The sequence below is a fragment of the Sinocyclocheilus anshuiensis genome, unplaced genomic scaffold, assembly GCF_001515605.1.
Source record: "Sinocyclocheilus anshuiensis isolate Anshui unplaced genomic scaffold, SAMN03320099.WGS_v1.1 scaffold465, whole genome shotgun sequence".
NCBI lineage: Eukaryota > Metazoa > Chordata > Actinopteri > Cypriniformes > Cyprinidae > Sinocyclocheilus > Sinocyclocheilus anshuiensis.
The window spans coordinates 1,934,558-1,960,096 of NW_015539898.1; the positions used below are offsets into that span (position 1 = coordinate 1,934,558).

The following is a 25,539-nucleotide window of genomic DNA, read 5'->3' on the forward strand; positions in this document are numbered from 1 at the left end:
TGATACCGACATGAACAACATGACATAAAAATGAAAGTTATTTTGACTTTTTTTTTTTTTTTGTCTGGACTAGTAATGCAATGAGAAATTTGTAATAACCCATATTTGTTTTTATTATAGCCAATAACTCAGTTTTGTGTGTATTTTTTAGGAATAGTTCACACACATATGAAAATTTGCTCAAATGTGTTTACCTTCAGGCCATCCAATATTTTGTTTCTTCATCGGAGCAGATTTGGAGAATTTAGCATTCCATCACTTGCTCACCAATGGATCCTCTGCAGTGAATGGGTGCTGTCAGAATGAGAGTCCAAACAGCTGATAAAAACATCACAATAATCCACAAGTAACAAATTAAAACTATTATTAAAACTTCAGTCTAGAATTTTACAAGAATTTCTGCTTTAATTTCATAATATGAGCCCTGATATTATCTGCATCCAATATCAGCCAAATATGCATAAGCAAATTAAAGCGAGCACCTGTTGCTTTCAAAGCTTTATTTGAAAAGTCAGAACCTGCATAGTTCATTGCATTATGTGGCACATGAAAACTAGAGATTATTTGTTTGTCTTGTGTTTATGTCTGGATTATTTATGTACTCCATACTAACCCAGTCAACTGTTGTAATTGTTATGTGCTGTATCTTGGGGTCAGATTGGATCATGATGAATTACAGTTTAATCCAGACTGGTTTTACTTTGACAGAACAAGTTTCTGTTGAGTGTACAGTTGGATTTTTTTTTTATTGGAAATGCACAATGTGGTCAGGTTTTACCATTTTAAAGCTACACTCTTATGAATGTAAAAATCGACTCAGGGTTGTCTATGAATTATTGGCATATCAACTAAAAACTATATATATATATATATATATATATATAATTTAAATATTTTACTCTATATTGTATGAAAAGTATTTGAGGGTTGGTGTGGTCTTTCATATAAACAGTAAATGATTGTTTTTACTTGATGCTTTGTGAATTTCTGTAAATAAACATTGTCATTTAAGCTTACTTTATGAAAAGACTCGCCATGTTCTACCTGCTTATGTCTTACTTATAAAAAAAAAATCATTCTATTTTTTGCCATTTATACTTATTTATACAAAGTTTATTTTTTCTCAGACAAACTTCTTATCTTAAAATTGCATTCATCAGATTGCAGAAATGAAAAGCTAAACAGTAGCCGGGTTGGTCACAAAATATTTTACAGAAGTTATTTTTAGCAGAAAAACAATCATCTTAACACAGTCCAAAGTCTCATTTATCAATGTCCATCAGAACCAAAAATCATCTCTGTACATGATGCTTGATCGGAGGTAGATGTGTTAGAAACAAATTCAAATGACTTTTCTAATTTAAAATCCATTTGTGCCTGTCAGAACAATTTTAATAAATCGTTCATAATGAAATACAATCAAAAAAAGATTCAGACTGCACTGAAGTGACTGACGTCATCTTGAGCTATTTTTAACATGGATTTTGTATGCCTGTGTATGCTTAGCCTGAAAACCAATCAAGTGACCCAGAGACTGAAGCCTGTGTTCATTAAAGATCATATTAATTTTTGTACAAAAGAAATTGTATCATGATTGGTAAAATGACATGGTGTGAAGGCCTTTAGTACCATGTGTAATCCAGTGTAAAAAGAGCCTCAGCACTCCTCAGAAATGTCATGATCATAAAGCCGCGTGTGGCCTAGAGTTCACTGGCCCTCTTCACAGATGAGTGTGACCGTGCCGTTCAGTAGATCCTCCATGCTGACGGTCACGATTCCAGAGCCGCTGGCAGTTTCCTGCTGATCACCCAGAGCCACAAACACCTGCGGTGACCCTTCAATCCGGGACGGGTCGAGGCTAATCACCTGCTCCGCCTCTTGACCGGCTGCATCCTCACACCGAATCACCTGGAAAGAGCCACAAAAACCATCGACGGGGAAGCCATTTTCTGTTAAAATCTTTTAAAAAAGTAATTATTTACAAGTAAATAATTGAGTGAATACCGATTAAAACATTTTTTCATTGTATTTTTGGCCTTTGGCATGTTTTGTTTTATAAATATTTTGGAGATTGTGTTTCACAACATTTCAGTAGTCGATACCAATACCAATATTTTATGATACTTTATACCAATTTTGTTATCATAACAAAAATAATGTGCGAATGAAAACACTTAATTAATAATAATACATCAATAATACTAATAATAACACTAATACTTTAAGTGTATATTATAATTATTTTTGTAGTGAAATATTATTTCATCATTAAAGGTGCAGTATGTAATAGACAACTGGCGGTTGAAATGGGTTCTGCAGTCCAAATTCTAAATATTGTTTCTCCCGCCCCCTCCTCCTCAAGACGCGATGCTCCAGGCCAGTGTTGCCAGACGTACGATAATTATCGTATTTGTACCATAATTTTGACCTCTGTACGATGTACGATCAATAATACCATAATGTACGATAATTTCAGAATTTTGTGACACCAAATGATCGTCGTCGTAATCATAGGGCTTCTATAATATTACTCCTTGATCTAGCTGTGTGGATCCTACTGTACATATACCTTCATGATTGTGAGGAGACTTGAACGTGTTGTCTTTAATCTCATCTCACGCCTTCTCGACCAATCATCGTGGAGAATGACTCTCTCTCAAGAGCACAAGTTAATGTTCCTGCCGCACTTAGGTCAGTTTTTTTTTCAAAGCTGAGGTCGATAGTTTAGCAATAAAGTATTGAAAATGAGTGCCGAAAAGGATAAATAGCTGTAACATCTAGATAAATAGGTGTATTCTGAACGTTTGACTGGTGTACCATCATTTTCTTCCAAATACGATAATTTTGCATTTCTGGTAGGATACTTGGACATTTCCAATCTGGCAACACTGCTCCAGGCAGCGGGTTGTCAGATTGAGGACACGAAAAGAGAACGAGCGCAATTGACAATGGAAGCCTTACACGGTAAGTTGATGAGTTGATTTACCCTCGTTTTAACATGCCTCTGGTCTTAGAGGTTTTTAGATTGATGCCGAGGCTTTTTAGGTCGGCTAGAATCTGCGATGTCAGACCCAGTTCATTTGCTAGCTTCCATGGCTGCGATACGCTGTTTTCCGCTCTCTGGCAACCCGGGGTGTCGAAATACTATTGGTTAAACTGACAGTGCTCGGAATCACACAGACCAAAACAAAAACAGGCATTCTGACACAGAATGCACATTTACAAAGAATAACTGGCTTTAGCATTGTTTTTCGGAGAAACAAGTATGTGAACTTGGCATGTTTCCTAAATATCTGCGAATATATTATGGTGTTTTTATGTTTTGGTACAGTCAAAAAGTTACATACAGCACCTTTAAGTAAAACAGATGGAATTCATGGAAAACGGTATGATCTTAATATTAAATATTTTGATGTACAATGTATATGTTCCACAAAAATACTACAGTATTAATCTTAAACCACATAAATAAATAATACATAAATACTTCATTTTAAAATTACAAAAAATAAAATGGATGTGACAAAGTCTTGAAAATTGACCTTTTTTTGCCATCACTTCACTGATTTCACTTCCCATATTTTAAATATGAGAGATTTTTGATATGGGACATTGTGAAAGGTTTGGGGCGTCACCGTTTGAGCACTGGGGGCCTGCGTCTGTGCTTCCTCTTGCATGACCTGCAGATGTTTGGACAGGAAGTGCTGCTGGAACTCGGGCTCAGAGGGGAAGTGGAGAGAGCAGACCATACAGCTGAACACAGAGCCGGTCTGACTCGACTGACCGCTGCACACGTGCTGCTGCAGCTCCTGCTCGCTCGTCAGAGTTCTGTCACAGTTCACACACTTCCACAAGTGCACTTCTGAAAACACGATCAATACTAGTACACTGCAACTAACAGTAACAGTAACAGTATCTAATTTGCTAGGATCGGCGTTCACTCCTTACCTGTGTGATTGGTTATCTGGTGTTTTAGCAGACTATTTCGGTTGCTGAATATCTTGTCACACTTGTCACACTGAAGTAGAGATTTAATGGCTTTGCTGCCCTGGGCAGAGGCGCTCTCAAGGTGAACCGTACGATTGTGGTACCACAGACCAGAGAGCGTCTGAAACCGAAAAAGAGACAAAATTATTATTATTTTTTTAAATATAGATTTAAAATAAATAAATAAAATAAAAATATTTGAACTAACAATATATTTAGATATTTTTGTATTAGATTATATAAAAGTATCAAGGTTTCCATAAAAATATTAAGCATCACTATTATTTTTAATATTGTTAGAAATGTTTCTATCTGAATAATTTCTGAAGGATCATGTGACACTGAAGACTGGAATAATGATGCTTAAAATTCAGCTATGCATAACAGGAATAAATTACATTTTTAAATGTTTTAAAATAGAAAACAATTATTTTAACTTATGATAATATTTCATAATATTACTGCTTTTACTGCATTTTGATCAAATAAATGTAGCCTTGGTGAGAAAAAAATGTCTTTCAAAGACAAAAAAAAATATACTCTAAAAATCTAATGTATATAACAATATAATATAAATGTTTTGCTTGAAAAGTGTGCTTGTGTGTGTTTATTTGTTGTCTCTTTGACAAATTGCTTTAGTTCCTCTTACTCTGTATAAAAGTGTCTGCTAATATCATAAACATAAATTGAAAATAAATGCCACTGGGTTCGATAATTTTGTATCTAATGCAATTATATTTATATATTTTTATGTGTAGTTTAAGTGTCAAACTACATTTTGGGGTCACAGTGCAAAGCACAACACAGCAAATTCCACAAAAAGAGTGTTACGCTGAAATAGTTTTCTGTTGGAGAGAAATAGTGTATCATTCAACAGATGAAGTGTGATGTTCTTACCTGATAGGACTTTTTACACGTCTTGCAGCTGTAAGGTTTGTTGCCGTTATGGATGTTCATGTGTTTCTCCAGATTGGCTTCGCTGTTGAAGATCTTGCTGCACTCGGGACATTGGTGCAGCTCTTTCGGATGCACCTCCTGGATGTGCTGTCGGAGTTCGTCCAGAGAAGAGAAACTCACCCGGCACTTCTGGCAGTCAAGTGGTTCTGTAATGTCTGATGGGACAGATAACAAACATGTCACTAGTTGAGTTTGTGTTTATTAGAGAGTGAGATACATCATGTGACTCTTGTGGATGTGCTCACTGTGAAAGTTCTGCAGATGGACGGACAGCCCATTGGCTTGTTTGAAGCCTTTGCCGCATTCCCTGCAGACGTACGGTTTGTCTCCCGTGTGCGTGCGGACGTGGCGCGTCAGTTCAATGGACTGCGCGAATGTGGCCGAGCAGTACTGACAGCAGTACATTTTACCTAAAAATGCAGAAGTTTGCAAGGTTGTCATGTTGGTTTTCACATCAAAGCATGATATAAAAATCACAAAAAGTGTTTGAACCATCGCACCCTCAGCATGCTTCTTCTTGGTGTGGTAGGAGAGAGCGGCGGCCACAGAAAAGCTCATGTCACAGTGTTTGCAGTGGAAGGGTTTTTCTCCCGTGTGTAGACGCATGTGGTTCTTCAGAGACGAGGTGGCAGCAAACTTCGCCCCGCACTCCTCGCACGCGTACGGCCTCTCCTCGAAATGTTCCGTGCGTTTATGATACAAAAGGCCTGAAAGATATAAGCACGGAATGCATAAAGCAGTGCTGACGTAAGAATGATCGGTGTCTAAGGTCCATTTTATGTCCAAAAATAAACCAACAGACCTTTACAACACTAAATAATTGGGATTTTTTTATTGCCATTTTGGACTTTTGCATGTTTGAATTTACAGAGATAAAGGAGATGTAGTGTTTTCACATTTCAACATTTTATACCAGTAAAATTATAATACTTGATTCCAATTTTGATACTTTTGCAAAAAGTAATATGCAAATGAAAACAGTTGTTTATTTATTTAATTAATAATAATGATTCTAATAATAATACTAACAATGATACTAATACTAATAATGCAACTAATAATAGTGTATAGTATCATCATCATAATAATTTAATAATCAATAACATAATATTTAGTGTTTTCAATAACATATTAGCTTAATATGATTAATTATTAATTAGTTTCATTATATTAGTAATTAAATATTATTATTATTAATATTCCATTCATAATTGACAATATAACAATATTTATATTATTATTTACCATAGTAATAATTAGTATTTTTTTTGTTATTATTATTACATTTGTAATATAAATATAATAATATACAATATTTAATTATATTTAACTTTAATAATCATTACTGTTGTTGTTAAAGTTACATATTAATATAAATATTATTATACTACATATTATTATTATTAAATTTGTAATATAAAATATTTTTTATTATATTTAACTTCAACAATCGTTGTTGTTGTTGTTATTAAAGTTAAATATTAATATCAATATTATTATACTACTAATTACAAATTTAATTAAAATAATGGCTTCAAGTTCCCAATTAAGTAAACAAGAAATTTTGACATCGTAATGGAGAGAGGCACTAAATCATTATTTATAAGAGGAATGTGATGAAGACCCTGTTGCAGGCTGGCCTTGAATCTGCGTCACCTGTATGAGCACCAAAGCTTAACATTTCTGGAGCGCATACATTAACAGCCAGTGTTTTAAAGTCTTGAAAAGGATCATCGTATACCTGAAGAGTGTTTGAAAGTCTTGTCGCACATGTCACATGGTACTAGTTCTGTTTTCTTCTTCTTAGCCGGAGGGCCGCCATGGACTTCCACGCAGTGCTGGTGAAGTCTCTTGAGCGTCAGAAACGCCTTTGAACACTCTGAGCAGCGCTGCTCCTTCCCCGGCGCGAGGGCACAGCCTTTCTTATGCTTTATCAGACGGCACTTAAAGTCAAACGTCTTATTACACCACTCGCAGCTGTAGAACACAGGAACAGCCTTTCTTCTGCCTTTTGTTTTGGAATCTTCTCCATCATCATCCTCAGAGTCTGCGCCGGTAGATCCATCCTGCTCAACCTCAGATTTTGCAGGACAGTCAGAATCCGACTGAGGCCCTGTTTTGAATATGGATCAATGTAAAGGTGTAAGATTTTCCATCAGATGCTTTCAAAAGTGATGCCAAACTATCATATCATATGAACAGAAATGTCTATGTACTGAAAGGTCCTTCACCACCAGTATGTTTGAGGTCTTTCAGCTGTGGGAAGTTCTGCTGGTTGGCAGACAGCAGCTGGCAAAGTGAACTGGCAAACTCTGAGTCACGACTCAAAACTCTCTCCACAGTCTGTTGAACTGACTCCAGCTCACCATCGGCTCTCCGACAGCTCTGGAGAAACTGGGACACACAAAAATAATGTTATATAATGTTGTATTTTATTTTATATACTGTACACAAAAACAAAATTCTGTAGGAAACACAACAGTATGCAATTACTGTAGTTTATTATTCTAATTTATTGTAAGAATTTATAACAAAGGTGCCTGAGTAGATTTTTTTAAATATTCATCTGTGCATTTTAGACTAATACACTAACGTCAAAATTACACTAGCGTTCCAAAGTTTGTGATCAGTATGTTTTGTTTTTTTGAGAGAGAAATTAATACTTTTATTCAACAAGGACACATTAAATTGATCAAAAGTGAGAGTAAAGACAATTATGTAATGTTACAAAAGTTTTCTAGTTCATATAAATACTGTTCTTTTGAACTTTCCATTCATCAAAGAATCATGAAAAAATTGTCACCATTTCCGCAAAAATTTTTTTGAAAGTTTATATATACACTACCGCTCAAAAGTTTGGGATCAGTAAGACTTGTAATGTTTTTTAAAGAGGTCTCTTATGCTCATCAAGGCTGCATTTATTTGATCAAAAATACAGAAAAAAAACAGTAATCGTGCAAAATGTTATTACAATATAAAATAATGGTTTCTATTTTAATATACTTTAAAATATAATTTATTTCTGTGCTGCAAAGCTGAGTTTCCATCAGCCATTACTCCAGTCTAAAGTGTCACATGATCCTTCAGAAATCATTCTAATATGCTGATTTATTATTAGAATTATCAGTGTTGGGAACAGTTGTGCTGCTAAATATTTTTTGGAATCTGTGATACTTTTTCTGGATTCTTTGATGAATGAAAAGTTAAAAAGAACAGCATTTATTCAAAACAGAAATCTTTTCTAACAATATAAATCTTTGCTATTACTTCTTATGAATTTAACACATCCTTGCTGAATAAAAGTTTTAATTTCTTTCAAAAAAAGAAAGAAAAATGGACTGACCCCAAACTTTTGAACGGTAGTGTATATTGTTAGAAAAGATTTCTATTTTAAATAAATGCTCTTCTTTTTAACTTTTTATTCATCAAAGAATCCTGAAAAAAAGTATCACAGGTTCCAAAAAAATATTAAGCAGCAGAACAGTTTCCAGCACTGAAAATAAATCAGCATATTAGAATGATTTCTGAAGGATCATGTGACACTTTATACTGGAGTAATGGCTGATGGAAATTCAGCTTTGCATCACAGAAATAAATTATATTTTAAAAGATATTAAAATAGAAACCATTATTTTATATTGTAATAACATTTTGCAAGATTGCTGTTTTTTTTTCTGTATTTTTGATCGAATAAGTGCGTGTGTGTGTGTGTGTGTGTGTGTGCGCGCATATTAAATCAACTAAAATATTTATATTTAATTAAAATATTTAGTATATTTTCCTCCATTTTTTTACCTCAGAAACTTGCTCTGTCCCATGAGCCATTGCGTCCAAACCTTGTTCGAGCAGGGTAATGTCACTGATTGTTTCCAGAATGAGTGATTTGTGCTTGAAGAGCACATCTATGTATTTACCTAAAAAACGAAACATTTTTCAGACTTTACACTCATCCTTTCAGCGAATTACAGAGTAGTGACTAAACGCAGTTTTGATTCAAAAGCTGTTTGACACTCACTGGTTTGCAGAAGTTTTTGAGCGTTTGGTTTCTCCTTGACCTCCTGCATGAGAAGCCGCAGCTCTGGACTGTGTGTCTCTGTCCACAGCAGAAGCCTCCAAACAGTCACCGCCTGCAGTGAACCGTCCAATGCTGCAGATATCAGCCTTCCAACCACCTCAGCATCTCCTGTCTCTGCCAGTAGAGCTTCAATACACTGAATGGACACATATATATATATTTAAAAACCACTTCCTTGCATTGAATCCACTGTAAAACTTCAAAAGTCAATTATTAATGCAACACAGGTACCTTTTTCTCATTTGCATTCATATCTGGACCCATTTTAAGGCTCTGTTTGATGAGCTGGAGGTCCAGATTCAGCTCTACGAGTCTGTTCTGATATATTCTCAACAAATCCATCCCACTGCTGTCTTCTGTTGTTTCATCTGACAAAGCAGCAGTCGTCAGAAGTGTTAGCTAAAGGAATATGCTGTATAATGAAACGGATGAGGCACTGTTGCCAAGTTTTGCTGTTCATACCCCTTGTGCCTTTCAGGGCCTCCAGAAGCTGAAGCAGATCTGAGGAGCTTTCCTTCACCTCATGCAGCAGCATCATAAACGTTTCTTCACTTATGGTCATCTCTCGGAGTTTACATAACAACCTTTCCACCACCTCCACAGAGGATGGAGCAGAACAGCACTGCAGCACTACCTTAGGAAGAACAGACACATACACTAGTGTTTAAAAGTCTGGGGTTAGTTTTTGTTGGAAAGAAATTAATACTTTTATTCAGCAAGGATGCATTTATGTTTTCCACAAAAATATTAAGTAGCACAACTGTTGTCAACATTGATAATACGAGCAGTAAATCGGCATTAGAATGATTTCTGAAGAGGATCATGTGACAGAAGCCTGCAGTAATGATGCTGAAAATTCAGCTATGCATCACAGGAATAAATTACATTTTAAAATATATTAAAATAGCCAACGGCTATTTCAAATTGTATTAATATTTCACAACATTTTTGTTTTTACTGATTTTTTTATTTTTTTTTTAAATAAATGCAGCCTTGGTGAGCATAAGAGACTTTCTAAAAAATTCAGTAAATCTTACTGACCTCAAACTTTTAAATGGTAGTGTATATATATCCAATTATAATCAAAGTGTACTGCTGTATTGTTCTATATAGCAAACAGTAAGGGACATATATACCTCTTTTTCCACTTCATTTATACATCTGTTCACCGCATTGGTCAAAAGCCCTGAGAGGTTGTTGACACTAGAGAGGTGATGAGATAGTTCTGATAAATGGTCTAAAAGCCCACCAGACCACCGAACACCTGCTGCAGAATCTGTAAATAAAGAGGAACTGCAGTCACGCAAAGTCTAGCAAATTCTACCTGAAATGTTTAGTCATTTTAGTATCCTTTTAATACCCTATGATTCAACACTTCCCATTTTCACTGAACCCAGGTCAGCTTACCTTTTGGCTCGGGACAGCTCTCATTTCCCTGCTCCTCCAAAAGTGATCCTGGATCAGGATTTAAACATTTGAGCTGTTCTAACAAAGTAAGGACTGCTTGAGCTGACAGAACTTTCTCAACTTTCACAAAATTTAGCAGCCGCTGGTAAACCTCATCTGCTGATGGATCTCCTCTGAAGCTCTCCAATATGACCTGCAGAAGATCAGGAGTAACTTCTGAATCCAGTCCTAATTGTTTCCTTAGATCATTAACATTTTTAAAATCAATAGTTCACCCAAAATTGAAAATTTGCTGAAAATTTACTTCATCCAAGATGTAGTTGAATTTGTTTCTTAATCAGAACAAATTTGGAGAAATGTAGCATTACATCACTTGCTCAACAATGGATCCTCTGCAGTGAATGGGTGCCGTCAGAATGAGAGTCCAAACAGCTCATAAAAACATCACAATAATCCACACGACTCCAGTCCATCAATAAATGTCTTGTGAAGTGAAAAGCTGTGTTTTTAACAAACAAATCCATCAAGACATTTTTTAGCTTTTTGCTTCTAGCTAAAAAACTTTCGCTTATGGCTAAAACACAAGTCCTCTATCCGTAATATTGCTTTCTCCAGTGAAAAATGTTGAGATCAAGCAACGTTTACAAGCAAAAACAGTCCACAACCGTTCCAAACAAATATGTTGGTGGATTTTGATGTAAGATGACAACAGGGGATAGACTTTTTCACTGGAGGAAGCGTTAATACAGATTATCTTGGCCAGAACACACAGATGTTTGCATCACAAGACATTAATTCATGGACTGGAGTGGTGTGGATTACTTGTGGATTATCACAATGTTTTTATCAGCTGTTTGGACTCTCATTTTGACGGCACCCATTCACTGCAGAGGATCCCTTGGTGAGCAAGTGATGGAATGCTTACATTTCACCAAATTTGTTCTGATGAAGAAACTGCCTGAGGGTGAGTAAATCTTCAGCAATTTTTCATTTTTGGGTGAACTGTCCCTTTAAGAAGTGAATTATCAGTTACATATAACACCTTCTATCTCTTTTTTACAATTACTTTACCTGGCGCTCTTCTGTGGAGACTGTATCCCAGATCTCAAGAACCTTAACATATGACCGTCCATTCTGTAGGAGTTTTGTGATACCAGCTTGATTTTGAGAGATCAGCTCAACTGCACTGTCCTCTGAACATAGAAATAAAGTGAACATTAAACATAAAGTGATCTCAAACAGAAATGTCTCCCATTAATCAGTCAAACTTTTACCTTCAAAACTATTCTTGTCCCTAATAACCTGTTCCGATTCAGATGACTCCTTAACACAGTCACGTTTTACAACTTGAGGGTCCATCAACTCAGTTTCCACAGAAGTTTGCTTCATGAGGTCATTGAGAATGTTCTTACAACCAACGGCCACATCAAACATCTGCAAGCTGTCTGCAGCGGCGATGAGACGGGTGAAGTTGTGTTTACCGGGAGGCAGTTTACCAGTGTACACCAAGTCCAGAAGAGAAGAAAACTCTTGAGAGGACAGTAGATCTGTGTCGATCGAGATGCTGTCAGAACCTTCCAGAACAGACTTAAATAACATACTGGAGGCCGCCAGCACTAGTTTGTGAGCGGGGTGCGGGGTCTCACCCACCAGGATGGAGCAGTCGCAAAACTGCTTCTCTTTTCGTAAAGCATGCAGTTGCTGCATGAGCTGTCGGCTGTAGTTTGGGAGCTCCATCTTGTACCTGTAGAGAGGGACAAGAGAAAAATGTATCAAAATTAAGTGTGTTAATCTGTAAAGCGAAAACAAATAATGTCAATGGGCTAAAAAAATAATATTGTTTTACCTTTGAATAAAGTTTATTTTTCTCAACCCACTGACAGATATTTGTTCTTGTTTTAAGCATAAACTCAGTAATTCATTCTGATACATTTTAGTTAATATCGAAATTATTTTGCTTCGCAAGTAAATGTGTCTTGAACATGTCTAAGCCATTCTCCTGCTCAAGTAAATTTATCTTGATTTAAGAAAGTTCAGATATTTGTACTGGAAAGCAAGAATTTATGCTTACATAAAAATAATATTATTTGCCCTTTAATAATATATACACCCCAGTGACAGATAAACTCACTTAATTTCAATCTTTTTTCTTAAGTCATTTTGCGGCTTCTTTTATCTTGGTTTTAGAATTTCTAAATATTTGAATGGAAAACACGATAAAAAATACTAAGTATGAATATTCACACTATGCTCAGAGATGACCCAAAAATTATTTTGGAGTGAAATATTCATATACTGTTCCTAAATAAAAGTGCAAGAGGTTCTTGACAGAAATCTACTCATGCACACTGACTATAGTACAGCAAATGTTCAATAATATCTCTGTTTATTATTGAACATTTGCTGTACTATAGTCAGTGTGCATGAGTAGATTTCTGTCAAGAACCTCTTGCACTTTTATTTTATGACTCATAACTGCTCTAAAAGCATATGATTATTTTGACAAGTAAAATGAAGATAACAATACATCAGGTGTTATAATAATTGATAGGGAGACATTTTAGCCTGTTTATTCCAAGTATAATCATAGGGATATTGCTTCACATAATATATAATAACATAAAGGGCACTATAAAAATGCAATTAGACGATTTTTATCTTCATTACGACAACAGAATAACGTTAGGCAAACAACAAAGATTTAACTAACGTTACATAAGCTAAACGCATAATCACGTGCAGTGAGTGACATTTCAGTTTTCAGCTAACCTGACATGCTATCTGATACTAATATAAAAAATAAAAGCAGCAAAACGTACAAACAGCACAATCTTAGAGCAAAATTATTGTGCCTCATACAGTACACTACAGCTCCAGTCCACACTTCCCCTTTACCTTTAAATTCAAATGATCCGGCTCTTTATTTAAACTCCTTCGAAGGACAACATGCCGCCGCGCAATAAAGATTCGGCCCAAAATACTGCGATTATGCGCATGCGCGTCAAGATTAGCGAGCCCCTGATGACATTATGCGCATGCGCGTCAAGATTTGCGTCCCTTTTATGGAGAACGAAACCTGCAAAAACAATAAATAAATAAATGCACAAATAAATATGCAAATAAATAAATAAATGTGTGTATAAATACACAAATTCTTGTTTAAATACATATAGACATAATTAAACATGTGATTAAAGTAGGCAAATAAATAAAATAAATTGGTGGGCAAATGGAAAATGTTTAAGGAAATGCTAAACTCATCCTATAAATAACGGTTCAGTATTGCAATTAAGAGCTATGTAAGCATTAATATTTTACATTGGCCACTTAAAATCTTTTATGATTTAGCTCTCTCATGATTATAACTACAAAACTAACCCTATGAAAAAGTGTAAGATAATAATCAGTCCCCTTGACTGATGAAGTTAATACGCATGCGCAGGTAAACGCTCAAGCGCGTCACATACGATCTGCCTACTCTTGTATAGTTGACACCCTCTCATTAGCATGTTGCGCAGAGGAAAAAAAAAGTGGAACTACATTCAGAAATAAATGAGTGATCAAAGGAAAATAGTTAGGATGAGTTTAGCATTTCCTTAAACATTTTCCATTTGCCCACCAATTTATTTTATTTATTGCCTACTTTCATCACGTTTAAATATTCATTTATGTATTTAAACAAGAATACGTGTATTTATGCACACATTTATTTATTTGTGCATTTATTTATTTATTGTTTTTGCAGGGTTCGTTCTCCATACCCTTTATATACGCATGCGTATAATGAACAGCTGGTTTTCGGGAAGCTTTGAAAGGATGATTAGAAACACACAAATACTCCTCCGTATACATCAATCATGTAGTCACGTACACGCACTCAAAAAGCTTTATGATTTTATGTATAAAAATGCTCGAATATAATGTGTGTTTTAATTACATTAAATGCGCTTTATTGCATTTGAGCCGTCTTATTTTGTCTTGTATCTCTACACAGATAGGTTTATAGTTGTAAATCACTCCAAAACCTATATTTTTTTGATGTTGTATTTTCAATGCTGTCATCAGCAAAAGTTCAAATAAAATGACTCTCAGTTCCTAAAATTGGATGGAAATATATATATATATATATTATAAATCTGTTATGCAACTGTCATAATTTGATTTTTTCTTTTTCTCGGGAACATTTTAGCAAGTTTTCAATCTTTACAGTTTTCTCCTTAAAGATGCTTTCATCTTTTGGAGAGATGCTGCAGTTGAACAGGGTAAAACAAACCATAAAATGTGATTTTTTTTTTCCGCAGTTGGGAACACAGATTTTTGAATTTGTTAATTAAAACATCTTTCATAGCTGATGAATATATAAAGTTTGGTATATGGGAGTTCTGTGTCAAAATGCTTAAACATGTAGGTTTTTCAATGCAGGTTAAAAGCATGTACATATTTCATATTTATAGTGATATGAATATAGTGATATGGACAAAATAGATTTAAAAAGAATTTTTTTTTTTACCATAAGTATTTTTTTTTTTGCTGTCTCAAGATGCTGACTGGACCAGAAGCGTACAACCCTAAAACATACATATTTAATACAAATGAATATAAATGCTCCTATAAAAGTAAAATTTCTGCAATTGTTCTACGCATAAACTGCACATCTGAAGATGTAAAAAGAATATTTATTGCCCATATGAAAGAACATACAGAAAAGTTCACACAAATGTCTGCTTTATATTTCAAGTAGCAGAACATGTCTAAACTATTTAACAATGCTGTAATATGTGTCCTATTTATCCTCATCTTTCTAGACGCCTCTCCACTGCTGTATTTGGATGAGGTTATTTACATGAATGAAACAAAGACTAAATATTTTTTAATATTCAAGTTGCTCATGCATTCTTAAATATGTACGAGCTCTATTGCAGTGCCATCACAAGCTTCTGTTCAACAAAGAATTTACAGAGACTTACTGTTTTACACACAAAATATGATCAGACCATAATCTCTGAACATGACATTGCAACAAAGGAGGAATTCCGATTTTCCTTGAAATGGAACGTCCTTTGAGGAAATCTCGACCCGTATTTTTCAGTCATGTTAAGTACGACCACAAAGTCTTGCAGAATGCATCAACATCTTTCAATATTAAAAGCGAGCATGATGTTTTAAAGCAAAATGACACTTTTGAAGTTGTTGCAACATTCAATAACAAAATAAAAAATAAAACCAAAGAAAGAAAATTAAAAAAAGGCTTCCCAAGAATGAACATCTATGTGTAATTCAAACTTTATCCTTGCTCAGACATTATCAGCATTGTTCCACATCTGGAGCCTCACTCAGTGTCCTAACAGCCCAGTGCCTGAAAGACAGGAAACAAATATGATAGAGCATCAATAATGTTTGATAATATCATGTTTCTGGATTCTTTCACAAAGGCTTTGCATGTCTGAAATGATCACAATTGCATATTCATACCTTTAAATCCTTCTTCAGGCATACAGACTAGAAAAAAAAAAACACTGCATCAAAAACCCCCCGCAGAAATAGGTGTTGGAAATGAGACATACTGGTAAGAGAATTTAAGCTTACATAAACAGCACTTACCTTGATAAACATCATCCATTGCAGCATAATCAGCAATGGGTTCATCAGCCTGTAGAGGAAAAAGTCCAAGTAAATAATCCTTAAAACGGCTAAAAGTCTAATTTAATACACCTACATTACCGTTTAAAAGTTTGTGGTCAGTTTTTTTTTTCTTTGAAAGAAATACTTTTATTCAGAGCACACATGATTAAAAGTCCCAGCATTTATGATGCTATTTCAAATAAATGCTATTCTTTTGAACTTTCTATACATTAAGAGACCTTGAAAAAATGATCAGTTTCCACAAAAATATTAAGCAGCAACAACTGTTTTCATCATTGATAATATGAAATGTTTCTTGAGCAGCAAATCATCATATAAGAATGATTTCTGAAGGATCATGTGACGCTGAAGCCTGGAGTTATGATGCTGAAAATTCAACTTTAATAATATTTCACAATATTACTGTTTTTACCGTATTTTTGATCAAATAAATGAACAGAAGAGACTTCTTTCAAAAACATAGCCAATGTATCTGTTCCCGTCAAAACGAGTCGAGAGTTACCTTAAGGCAAATGATGCTCTCTGGAATGACTCCGAGACTTCCTAGTGTGGCGGAGTCATCTGTTAAACAGCGTCCGTCTATGGATAGGTTTTGATCGAATGGAGCCACAGAGAATGCATGCATGATCTGTGGACGCAGTCATTACAAAATAAGACTTCATGCTGCATCACATAAAAAAAAAAAAAAAGTAAATACTGAATTGTCACTGCACTAACAGACCTGCATCTTCAGCTCTTTGAGTGTCTGGTTGGCAGAGACTATGAGGGCTTTCTCTCCACGGAGTTTCCTGTGCCTTGTGCTCCTCCTGATGCCTGACTTGCAGGCAGCGGTCACGGGGGGCATAGAAAGAGAGGCGGTCTCATTCAGCTTCTGCCGTTTGGCTCCAACCTCAGACTGATTTAAACATGGGGGCATGAGACATAGATAGATAGTCGGATACTTGGATAGATAGACGTATCGACAATCGCATAGACAGTCAGATAGACAGAAAGATGTATAGACAGTCAGATAGATAGACAGACAGGAGATCATCTTTAAACATACCTGACTGAAGTCTGGATCTTTCTCTCCATCCATCTTTGGCTCTTCTCTTTCGTCCTCCACATCTGACCCACTCACACTGAACTCAGGAGCTGATTCCTTAATCATCTATCAGAGAGAAAGAAAAAGGCACAGATGAGTTATCCCTGGTTGTACATTCATAGAGTTTCAGGTTAAATTGAGGCTACGTGATCATGCAAAAACTCACCCTTTTCTTGTCAATGACTTTGCGAACATAGACCGTGGCCTGCGCGTACTCACTCATGTCCCTCTGCTGCTGGAATATGAAGCCTTCTCTGCATTCCCGACACAGATCTAAGACCACAACACACATTCTCACATGAAATACAATGTCTGTTTGAGGAACCTTGGAGAAACTCCTGGCTGAGGGTTGACGGTTTAGCTCACCTGGATAAGTCTGGTATTGCACATTGCCATTGTCGTGTGTTTTGTCATGAATCCGACATATGGAGATGGCCTGGTCCACCAAAAACATTTTGCTGATCACCTCCCATTCAGCAGGCCAGAGAAGTGCTATACTGTGCATTGACAGACACGAACACTCAGACTTGAAACTGCTCTTGATATGGATAGTTGATTTTTTAGATTAAAATTGACATGTATAAGGAAACGTACATTGTTTACAAGTTTGGGTTCCTTCAGATTTTTTAATTGAGAGGCTGCATTTATTTGATTAAAAACACAGTAAAACGGTAACATTGTGAAATATTATTACAATTTAAAATAACTGTCTTTTTCAGCATCATTACTCCAGTCTTCAGTGTCACATGATCCTTCAGAAATCATTCTAATATGCTGATTTGCTGACATTTGAGAGGTTAGGAGTGAGTAACTCACTGTTGAGCGTCTCCTTGCAGCATGGAGTCATATGTGAACATGAAGCCTCCGTGAGGACAGAGCAGGAGACTGTTCGCCACACTGGACACTGGGTTGCTCTTTGCTGGCCTCCTGTGGTGATCAGGTATAACAGAAGACATTACGATAAGTTAGGACATGTCAAAATGATCCATATTTAAACTGAAAAGTTATCTTAGTAATCACAGAAATGTAAAAAAAAAAAAATAATAATAATTACCTGATAAATTTCCTCCATTCATCTACAAAGTAATGGGGTACAATATACAGAACATCTGTCTCCTAAAACACAATTCAAACCCAAGTCAGTGAACTGAAAATAAGAATGAAACACTTATGTTCACTCTTTCTACTGTAAGACACTTATATTACTCAAAACAAAAACTGAATCTTTTATTTGTGGAAAATGGCATCACCTGTGGCCATTTCTGCAGTGTGGGCCGATTCTTCTCCTGGAAGAGGTTGAGAAGGGAGCTCTTTTGTTCATTTGCCATCATTCTGTTCAAAGCCTCATTTTCTTTCCCTTCTCTTTCCAGCCTCTGAAATACACAGTCAATCTGAAAACCTTTGCCCAAAAAATATGCTCGGTAAACAGCTCACAAGGTTTTGAGTGTCCGCTACGACAGTTGTGCTAATCGATCAACTTATTACCATGCACTGCTGACAGGCCTCTTTATTTTGCGTGAACTCTGGTGCTCTGGGGAAATACATCCGCAGTTTATTCCACACCTCAGCAGAAACCAGCCGCCTGTCATTCTCTAGTATATTCAGACCACCTGAGGGAGAAAGAAACAATACAATTACATAAACCAACCTTGCTAATGAATAATACACAATTTCAATCATTTAAATGAAGTAAATATTCATTTAAAATGTTTCATTCATATAAAATGTTCATTTAATGACAGCATTTTTGTGCATCACTAAAAACATTAATAAACAGGATAGATGCGCCACAAAATATTGAAAATGTTTAATTTAGTTTTCAGTTTTATCCACAGAGAAAACAAACCATGATAACAGAGAATGTCTTCATTAAAGTTCTTCATCTCTTCACCATCACCGTCTTCGTTATCTCCTTTAACTCCATCGGCTAACAAAAAGACAAAAAGACAATAACTAAAAGACAAGAGCAAAAGCTACAAACAAAATCTGTAAGCCTCAGTACCTTTAGCTCCTGCACTGCTACTTTTCTCTCCGTTAACTTTGCTGTTGTTGTGTTTGGTTTCCTCCTCGTCTTCCTCTAGCTGGTCTAATGCCAATTGTCTCCAGCTCCTTAGAGAAGCCTTACCGATCCAGAAACCTGATTCATCACTAAATACACCCAATATAAACACCAGATCAGCGTCATCAAAATCTGAATTAGCAAAGTTATTATAATTAACTGAAACTAAAACCATAAATAAATTCATTTTTTTTACTTGAAATAAAATAAACATTAACTGAAATAAAATAAACCTTTTTTATTTAGTTGCCAAGGCAATATTTCTTTAAGTTGCACTAAAAATGTAAATAAAAACTATGTAGACAATAAAAAAAAACTGAAACTCATAAAAATGCCCATATTTTCAAATTAAAATGAAAATACAAAATATAAAAATAAAAACAATTTCAACTGAAATAACAGCATCTGCTGGAGATCCAGGTTATAAAAGCAACTAATATGCACTCATACCTTTTCATAGGGGTTTTGACAAGATTCATGACCTCTCTGTAATCTTCATTCAGCTGGTTTTTCAGTCTGATCACCCGACATCGCTGAGTGACACAGTCTCTGCAGAGAGATGACTCTAAACACCATCCAGGATGAATGAATACATGGATAAAACACAGTAATGAACAATTAAAAGGTTTGAAGTCTTACGGCCTAGTCTAGATACTCCTCCGTAGCGGCTGAAAAGGAGATCAGCGGCCTTCAAGGATATTCTTTTGACCTCTCCAATCTTGTCTGGGTGCAGTTTGCCGTGGGAGCACAGGAATTGGCTGTTGTCAATTTCCTTGATGGCCGTGGAGTCATCAAGCCATTTCTTGAGCCACTCCAGAGGCACAAACTCATACGACAGGCCTATAAGCACAAAGGAAGATCCAAACATGAATTTCTTATTGAAAATTAAAACGAATGCTTTTATACAAATACAAAAGCCTTTAAACTGGTTACACTATTGTTCAAAAGTTTGGGGTTAGCAACATTTTTTAAAGAAATTAATACTTTTGATCAGAAGTCACAGTAAAGACTTTTTAAATGTTACAAAGCTATTTCCATTTTTAAATATGCTGTTCTTTCTATTCATCAAAGAAATTGTGAAAGATTTTATAATGGATGACAAAATTATTAAGCAGCACAACTGTTTTCAACATTGAAAATAATAGGAAATGCTTCATTAGTAGCAAATTCTGAAGGATCATGTGACACTGAAAACTGGAGTAATGGTGCTTAAAATTCAGCTTTGCATCTCTGGAATAAATTACATTTTAACACATATTAAAATAGAAAAAAATTATTTTTAATTGTAAAAAATATACCACAGCATTACTGTTTTTACTGTCTTTGATAAAAAAAAAAAAGCCTTGGTAAGCAGACGAGACTTTTAAAAATGAAACTTTTAAAAACATTAAAAAAAAAATCGTACCAATCCCAAACTTCTAAATGGTAGTGTAAATATAACATATAAACACATGTTTAAGATTGAAAAAAGGGAGATTTAACAGTTCATATTTTCGGAGAAACTAATGCACGGGGCATTTTTACGGACCGTCTTCCGTGGGTAACAATTCGTAGAGCTCCTTCACCTCCTCATGTTTGGCTTTGCCTTTGTCAACACTCTGCTTTCGCATGTCTGCCATTTCATTGCACCACTCCTCAAACTTCTTGTTGTCCTGGTCAACCAGCTTCTGCAGAAAAGCTAAAAACCAAACAAATACATCTTAAACATGTAATATTGTAAATAGTTAACACTTACAAAAAATATTTTGTGTAATAAATAGACAAATGCGTAAAATTACACAACCTCCCGCCCAAAAACCACTCGAAAATGTGATTAATCCATAATGTCCATAGAGTTTTTTTCTCAGTTAGTTTTACCTGGTACTTCAAAGATAGTTTCTGTTTGGTCAATCTCTTCTGTCTGCCGTTTGTACACTAACATGTACGCGTTTCTCGAACAGTGATAACCTTTGCTACATTTTGGCTTTCGGGTTTGAGACTTGGCAGTCTCGGCTGCAATGTAAACAAGGATAAGCAATTAAGTATACTTTTATATTTTCATGCTTTTAGAACTGTAAAAGCAACACTAACAAGTAGCTAAAAAAAATGAGACATCATTCAAAGTAAACTGTCAAAATGTGTTGTTACCGATGTCTTCCTCAATGCCCAGCTGAAGTTTCTTGCCCTCCATTTTCTCGATCTCCTCATCATTGAATTTGTACCAGTCATTGGTGTGGGCATCTCTTACATGAGCGATGTAGTGTCCAGAGTATGCACTCACGCCACGATGAATCAACACCGCACTGAGCTCGTACGTACACTCCTCTTCTGAATTTAGAGGTGGAGGGAGAAAAAAAGAATCAAGTAATGTTTCTTGTTCCTTATCTCAGATTAAATGACACACACTACTATCCAAAACATCTGGGTTCAGTAAGATTTCAAATTTTTTTTAATTCAATATTTGTATTCAGCATTAAACTGATCAAAAGTGATAGCAAAGATTTTACATTGTTATAAAATATTTCTATTTCAAATAAATGTTGCACTTTCCAACTTTCTACTCCTCAAAGAATACTGGGAAAATTGTTTCATGGTTTCCACAAAAAAGTATTAAAGGGTTAGTTCACCCAAAAATAAAAATTAGCCCATGAATTACTCACCCTCAAGGCATCCTAGGTATATTTGACTTTCTTCTTTCAGACGAATCCAGTCGGAATTATATTAAAAACTGTCTTTGATCTTCCAAGCTGTTTAATGGCAGTCAGCGTTGTTGCAGCGCATCAGTTCAAAAGAAGTTAAATAAAGCGCATCCATTCATAATAAAAAGTGCCTCACATGGCTCCGGGGGGTGAACAAAGGCCTCCTGTGACGTTTTGAATATGGATATTTTTCTTACAAAATGCATCGATTCACTACAGGAGGACTTTGTTCACCCCCCAGAGCCGTGTGAGACACTTTTTATTATGGATGCATGCGCTTTATTTCACTTCTTTTGGACTGATGCACCGCAACACCCGCTGACTGGCATTAAACAGCTTGGAAGATCAAAGACAATTTTTAATATAACTCCGATTGGATTCATCTAAAAGAAGGAAGTCATATACGCCTAGGATGCTTTGAGGGTGAGTAAATAATGGGCTAAGTTTCATTTTTGGGTGAACTATACCTTTAAGCAGCACAACCATTTTCAAGCGATAATAAGAAATGTTTCTTGAGCAGCAAATCAGCATATTAGAATGATTTCTGAAGGATCATGTGACACTGGAGACTGCGGTAATGATGCTGAAAATTCAGCTTTGCCATCACAAGAAAAAATTTACATTTTAAAATATATTAAAATAGTTAACAGTTATTATAATTGTAATAACGTTTCATAATACTTCTGTTTTTACTGTATTTTAGATCAAATAAATGCAGCCTTGGTGAGCATAAGAGACTGCACAACTGCAGTGTACATACTAAATGCACAGCATACCTTTTCCTTCCAAAAATGGCCCCATGTCAAGAACTTCAGGAAAACTAATGAAGGTGTTGAGCTTCTTCTTATGACTACTTTGCCTATAAAAACAGAAAGATGAGAAAGAAATTATCAAAATGTCTGCAAAATATTTGGTAACAGGTCTGATAATTAATGAAATATGCTACTCGCCTATCAAAAACAAAACGCATGAGCTGAAAATTGAGTGTGCGGGGAAGACTCTGGAGTTTGATCCGACGGGTGGCATTCTGTTTACTCTGACAGCTCTCACAATAGTAGCAATTATCACCTTCCAGCTTCTCCTCCTAAACAGCATGTGAAACGACACATTGAAACCCATAATATCTGATCTACATAGACATATGGAGCTTGTCAGGCACAGAAATGTGAGCAGTCACCTTAAGAAACTCTGTAACACACTCCGTGAGGTTTTTGTGTCCTTGAATGTTCAACTCCAGCTCATAAAATCGTGATGGCAGAGGAGACTCACGTCCACATTGGTTGCATCTGACATAACGCAAAAAACAAGCATTAATTACTATATCATAACATTAAACAAACATTGTTCATGTCATACATTGAACACATCACTCACAGAGAGAGAACAAATAACATTTAATTAAAATAACTTACACTGTAACATAAGAGAACTGTCCACAGAACTGCTGTTGGATGACATTTTGGAGGTTTGGGTCCTTCTGCTTTGAAAGTGTGTCTTCAAGAAGTGAGAGGAAGAGTTTGGAGAATTCCTGAGCATCCTAAACACAAAAGAAAACTGCCTTTTGAGCATTTCCATGAACTACAGAGCACTCCAACATGCTCCATCTTGTGCTGGCCTACCTGCTGTTGCCCTGTGTCGAGCCCAAGAGCCTTCACCAGCCCCGAGGGGTCGATATACCGTCTGTTGCTGTTCTGTAGCAATGCAAACAGATACTGGAGATGTTCACATATCGTCCGTGGTTCATAATCTGTTGGTATGCAGAATAATGTGCACAAATGAGAAAAGTAAATTTCGATAAATGGGGCTTTTCAATGTTTTTAAAGCATATTTAATGCTAAAAGTGATGCATTCAACATTGTACCCTTGATACTTAGCTTTAAAGACACTCCAGTTAAAGTCACTAAATGGCAACTGTCACTATAATAAACAGCATAATATATTTTTTAAAGCATGTGGACAATAAAACTATCCAAGCTTTAAAAGAAAGACCCTTGAGCTCACCTGAATCCGTGTTGTGCCCTTCTGCTCTGGAATTCTGAAACCGATATAAGGCTCTGCGAAGCTCCAGATTGTGGAACCACACCTGGAGGAAAGTGTTCACGTAACATGTGGCGCCAAGATTCGTCAGGCCCACAAATGTGTTCTGCAACAGAGAGAGCAATCACATACAGTGGGTATAGAAAAGAATCACCCCTCTTTACAATAATCACATTTTGTTGCTTTGCAGCCTGAAATGAAGATGGACAAAATTTTTGTTTTATCCAGCTTCAGTTACTCAGTGCAACTTATAACATCCAAGTGAAAGATATAACACAAACATGTCAGAAAAAAATAAAAAATAAAAAAACAGAATCACTGAAATGGAAAAGGGATCACCCTCTTGTGTCAGTATTTTGTTGAACCACCTTTTCCTTTAATAACAGCCTTTTTAGTCTGTTGGGATTTGTCTCTACTAACTTTGCACATCTAGACTTTGCAATATTTGCCCTCTCTTCTTTGCAGAACTGCTCAAGTTCTGTTATATTTGATGGTGAGCGTTTGTGGACTGCAGTCTTCAAGTCATTCCACAGATTTTCAGTGGGGTTTAAGTCTGGGCTCTGACTAGGCCATGCAAGGACATTCACCTTTTCCTCCTTCAACCACTGTGTGCTCAGTTTTGCTGTGTGCTTTGGGTCATTGTCATGTTGGAAGGTAAACCTTCTTCCCATTGACAACTTTCTGGCAGAGGGCAGCAGATTTTCCTCAAGAATTTGACTGTTTTTTCCCCCATCCATGTTTCTTTCTATCCTGACAAGTGCTCCAGTCCCTGCTGCAGAGAAACACCCCATAACAGGATTTTACCACCTCTATGCTTTACTGGAGGAATGCTGTTGTTTGGATGGTGAGCTGGATTGGATTTCTGCCAGATATATTGTTTGGTGTTAAGGCCAAATAATTACATTTTAGTCTCATCTGCCTCAGAATCTTCAAGGTGTGTTTTGGCAAAGCTCAGTCGTGACTGCATGTGGCCTTTCTTGAGGAGTGGCTTTTTTCTTGCAACCCTCCCATACAAACCACATGTGTGGAGAATTTGTGATTGTTGTCACATGCACACAATGACCACTCTTTCTCATATATTCCTGCAACCGCTTCAGAGTTGCTGTAGGCCTCTTTGACCAGTTTCCTCGTGGCTCTTTCATCCAGTTTGGAGCGACGTCCTGATCCAGGGAGGGTCTGTGTTGTACCAAATACCTTCCACTTCTTAATAATATACTTCACTGTGCTTCTAGGCATTGACAAAGCCTTTGAATTTTTTTTTGTATCCATCTCCTGACTTGTGCCTGTGCACAACCTTATCCCAGAGATCTTTTGTCAGTACTTTGCCACCTATAGTTGATTGTTTGCTTCAGTTGCACTACCAAGGACTGAAATTCTTGAGGAAAGCTCTTTTCATGCTGAGATAATCAAAATGACCACAGCACAGTTGAAAGTCAAATGGCTTTGTGTGCCATTGAGAAGGTGATTAGTTACACCTGATTGAGTTTACAAGTCATTTATAGGAGGGGGTGATCCTTTTTCCAACTTTGTGATTCTGTTTTTTTTTATGACATGTTGGTGTTATATCTTTCACTTGGATGTTATAAGTTGCACTGAGTAAATACAGCTGGAT

The 25,539-nt window shown here is 36.0% G+C and overlaps 2 protein-coding genes across 6 annotated transcripts in view; both read right to left on the reverse strand.

Annotated features, from left to right (window-relative positions):
- Window positions 1-1,092: 1,092 nt before the first annotated feature.
- zbtb40 (zinc finger and BTB domain containing 40) lies at window positions 1,093-13,443 on the reverse strand. 2 transcript variants are annotated; one of them, XM_016482772.1, is made up of 17 exons: window positions 13,322-13,443; window positions 11,701-12,170; window positions 11,498-11,619; window positions 10,427-10,619; window positions 10,156-10,295; window positions 9,482-9,653; window positions 9,251-9,387; window positions 8,960-9,155; window positions 8,740-8,858; window positions 7,176-7,338; window positions 6,686-7,057; window positions 5,445-5,651; window positions 5,190-5,354; window positions 4,885-5,099; window positions 3,949-4,108; window positions 3,636-3,862; window positions 1,093-1,908 (listed from the first exon to the last, which is right to left on the reverse strand). In XM_016482772.1, the coding sequence occupies exons 2-17, from the start codon at window positions 12,161-12,163 to the stop codon at window positions 1,708-1,710; spliced, it is 3,252 nt and encodes a 1,083-aa protein (XP_016338258.1). In that variant the 5' UTR covers window positions 12,164-12,170; window positions 13,322-13,443; the 3' UTR covers window positions 1,093-1,707. The 2 variants fall into 2 exon arrangements, with proteins under 2 accessions (XP_016338258.1, XP_016338257.1); XM_016482771.1 differs by lacking the exon at window positions 13,322-13,443 and adding an exon at window positions 13,246-13,302.
- Window positions 13,444-15,067: 1,624 nt separating this feature from the next.
- Window positions 15,068-25,539, reverse strand: part of LOC107685991 (ubiquitin carboxyl-terminal hydrolase 48-like) — a 14,090-nt gene continuing 3,618 nt past the window's right edge. For all 4 annotated transcript variants that reach the window (XM_016482778.1, XM_016482779.1, XM_016482777.1 and 1 more), the window contains 25 exons: window positions 23,892-24,033; window positions 23,510-23,637; window positions 23,303-23,427; window positions 23,068-23,176; window positions 22,841-22,974; window positions 22,667-22,749; window positions 21,340-21,519; window positions 21,070-21,204; window positions 20,741-20,890; window positions 19,852-20,052; window positions 19,663-19,777; window positions 19,156-19,301; window positions 19,000-19,080; window positions 18,639-18,763; window positions 18,404-18,526; window positions 18,208-18,269; window positions 17,970-18,080; window positions 17,520-17,650; window positions 17,320-17,426; window positions 17,115-17,219; window positions 16,791-16,964; window positions 16,572-16,697; window positions 16,028-16,076; window positions 15,899-15,925; window positions 15,068-15,782 (listed from right to left, as the gene is read on the reverse strand). In XM_016482778.1, coding sequence (XP_016338264.1) covers window positions 15,760-15,782; window positions 15,899-15,925; window positions 16,028-16,076; window positions 16,572-16,697; window positions 16,791-16,964; window positions 17,115-17,219; window positions 17,320-17,426; window positions 17,520-17,650; window positions 17,970-18,080; window positions 18,208-18,269; window positions 18,404-18,526; window positions 18,639-18,763; window positions 19,000-19,080; window positions 19,156-19,301; window positions 19,663-19,777; window positions 19,852-20,052; window positions 20,741-20,890; window positions 21,070-21,204; window positions 21,340-21,519; window positions 22,667-22,749; window positions 22,841-22,974; window positions 23,068-23,176; window positions 23,303-23,427; window positions 23,510-23,637; window positions 23,892-24,033 — 2,892 coding nt within the window. In that variant the 3' untranslated portion in view covers window positions 15,068-15,759. The remainder of the gene's footprint in view (window positions 15,783-15,898; window positions 15,926-16,027; window positions 16,077-16,571; window positions 16,698-16,790; window positions 16,965-17,114; window positions 17,220-17,319; window positions 17,427-17,519; window positions 17,651-17,969; window positions 18,081-18,207; window positions 18,270-18,403; window positions 18,527-18,638; window positions 18,764-18,999; window positions 19,081-19,155; window positions 19,302-19,662; window positions 19,778-19,851; window positions 20,053-20,740; window positions 20,891-21,069; window positions 21,205-21,339; window positions 21,520-22,666; window positions 22,750-22,840; window positions 22,975-23,067; window positions 23,177-23,302; window positions 23,428-23,509; window positions 23,638-23,891; window positions 24,034-25,539) is intronic.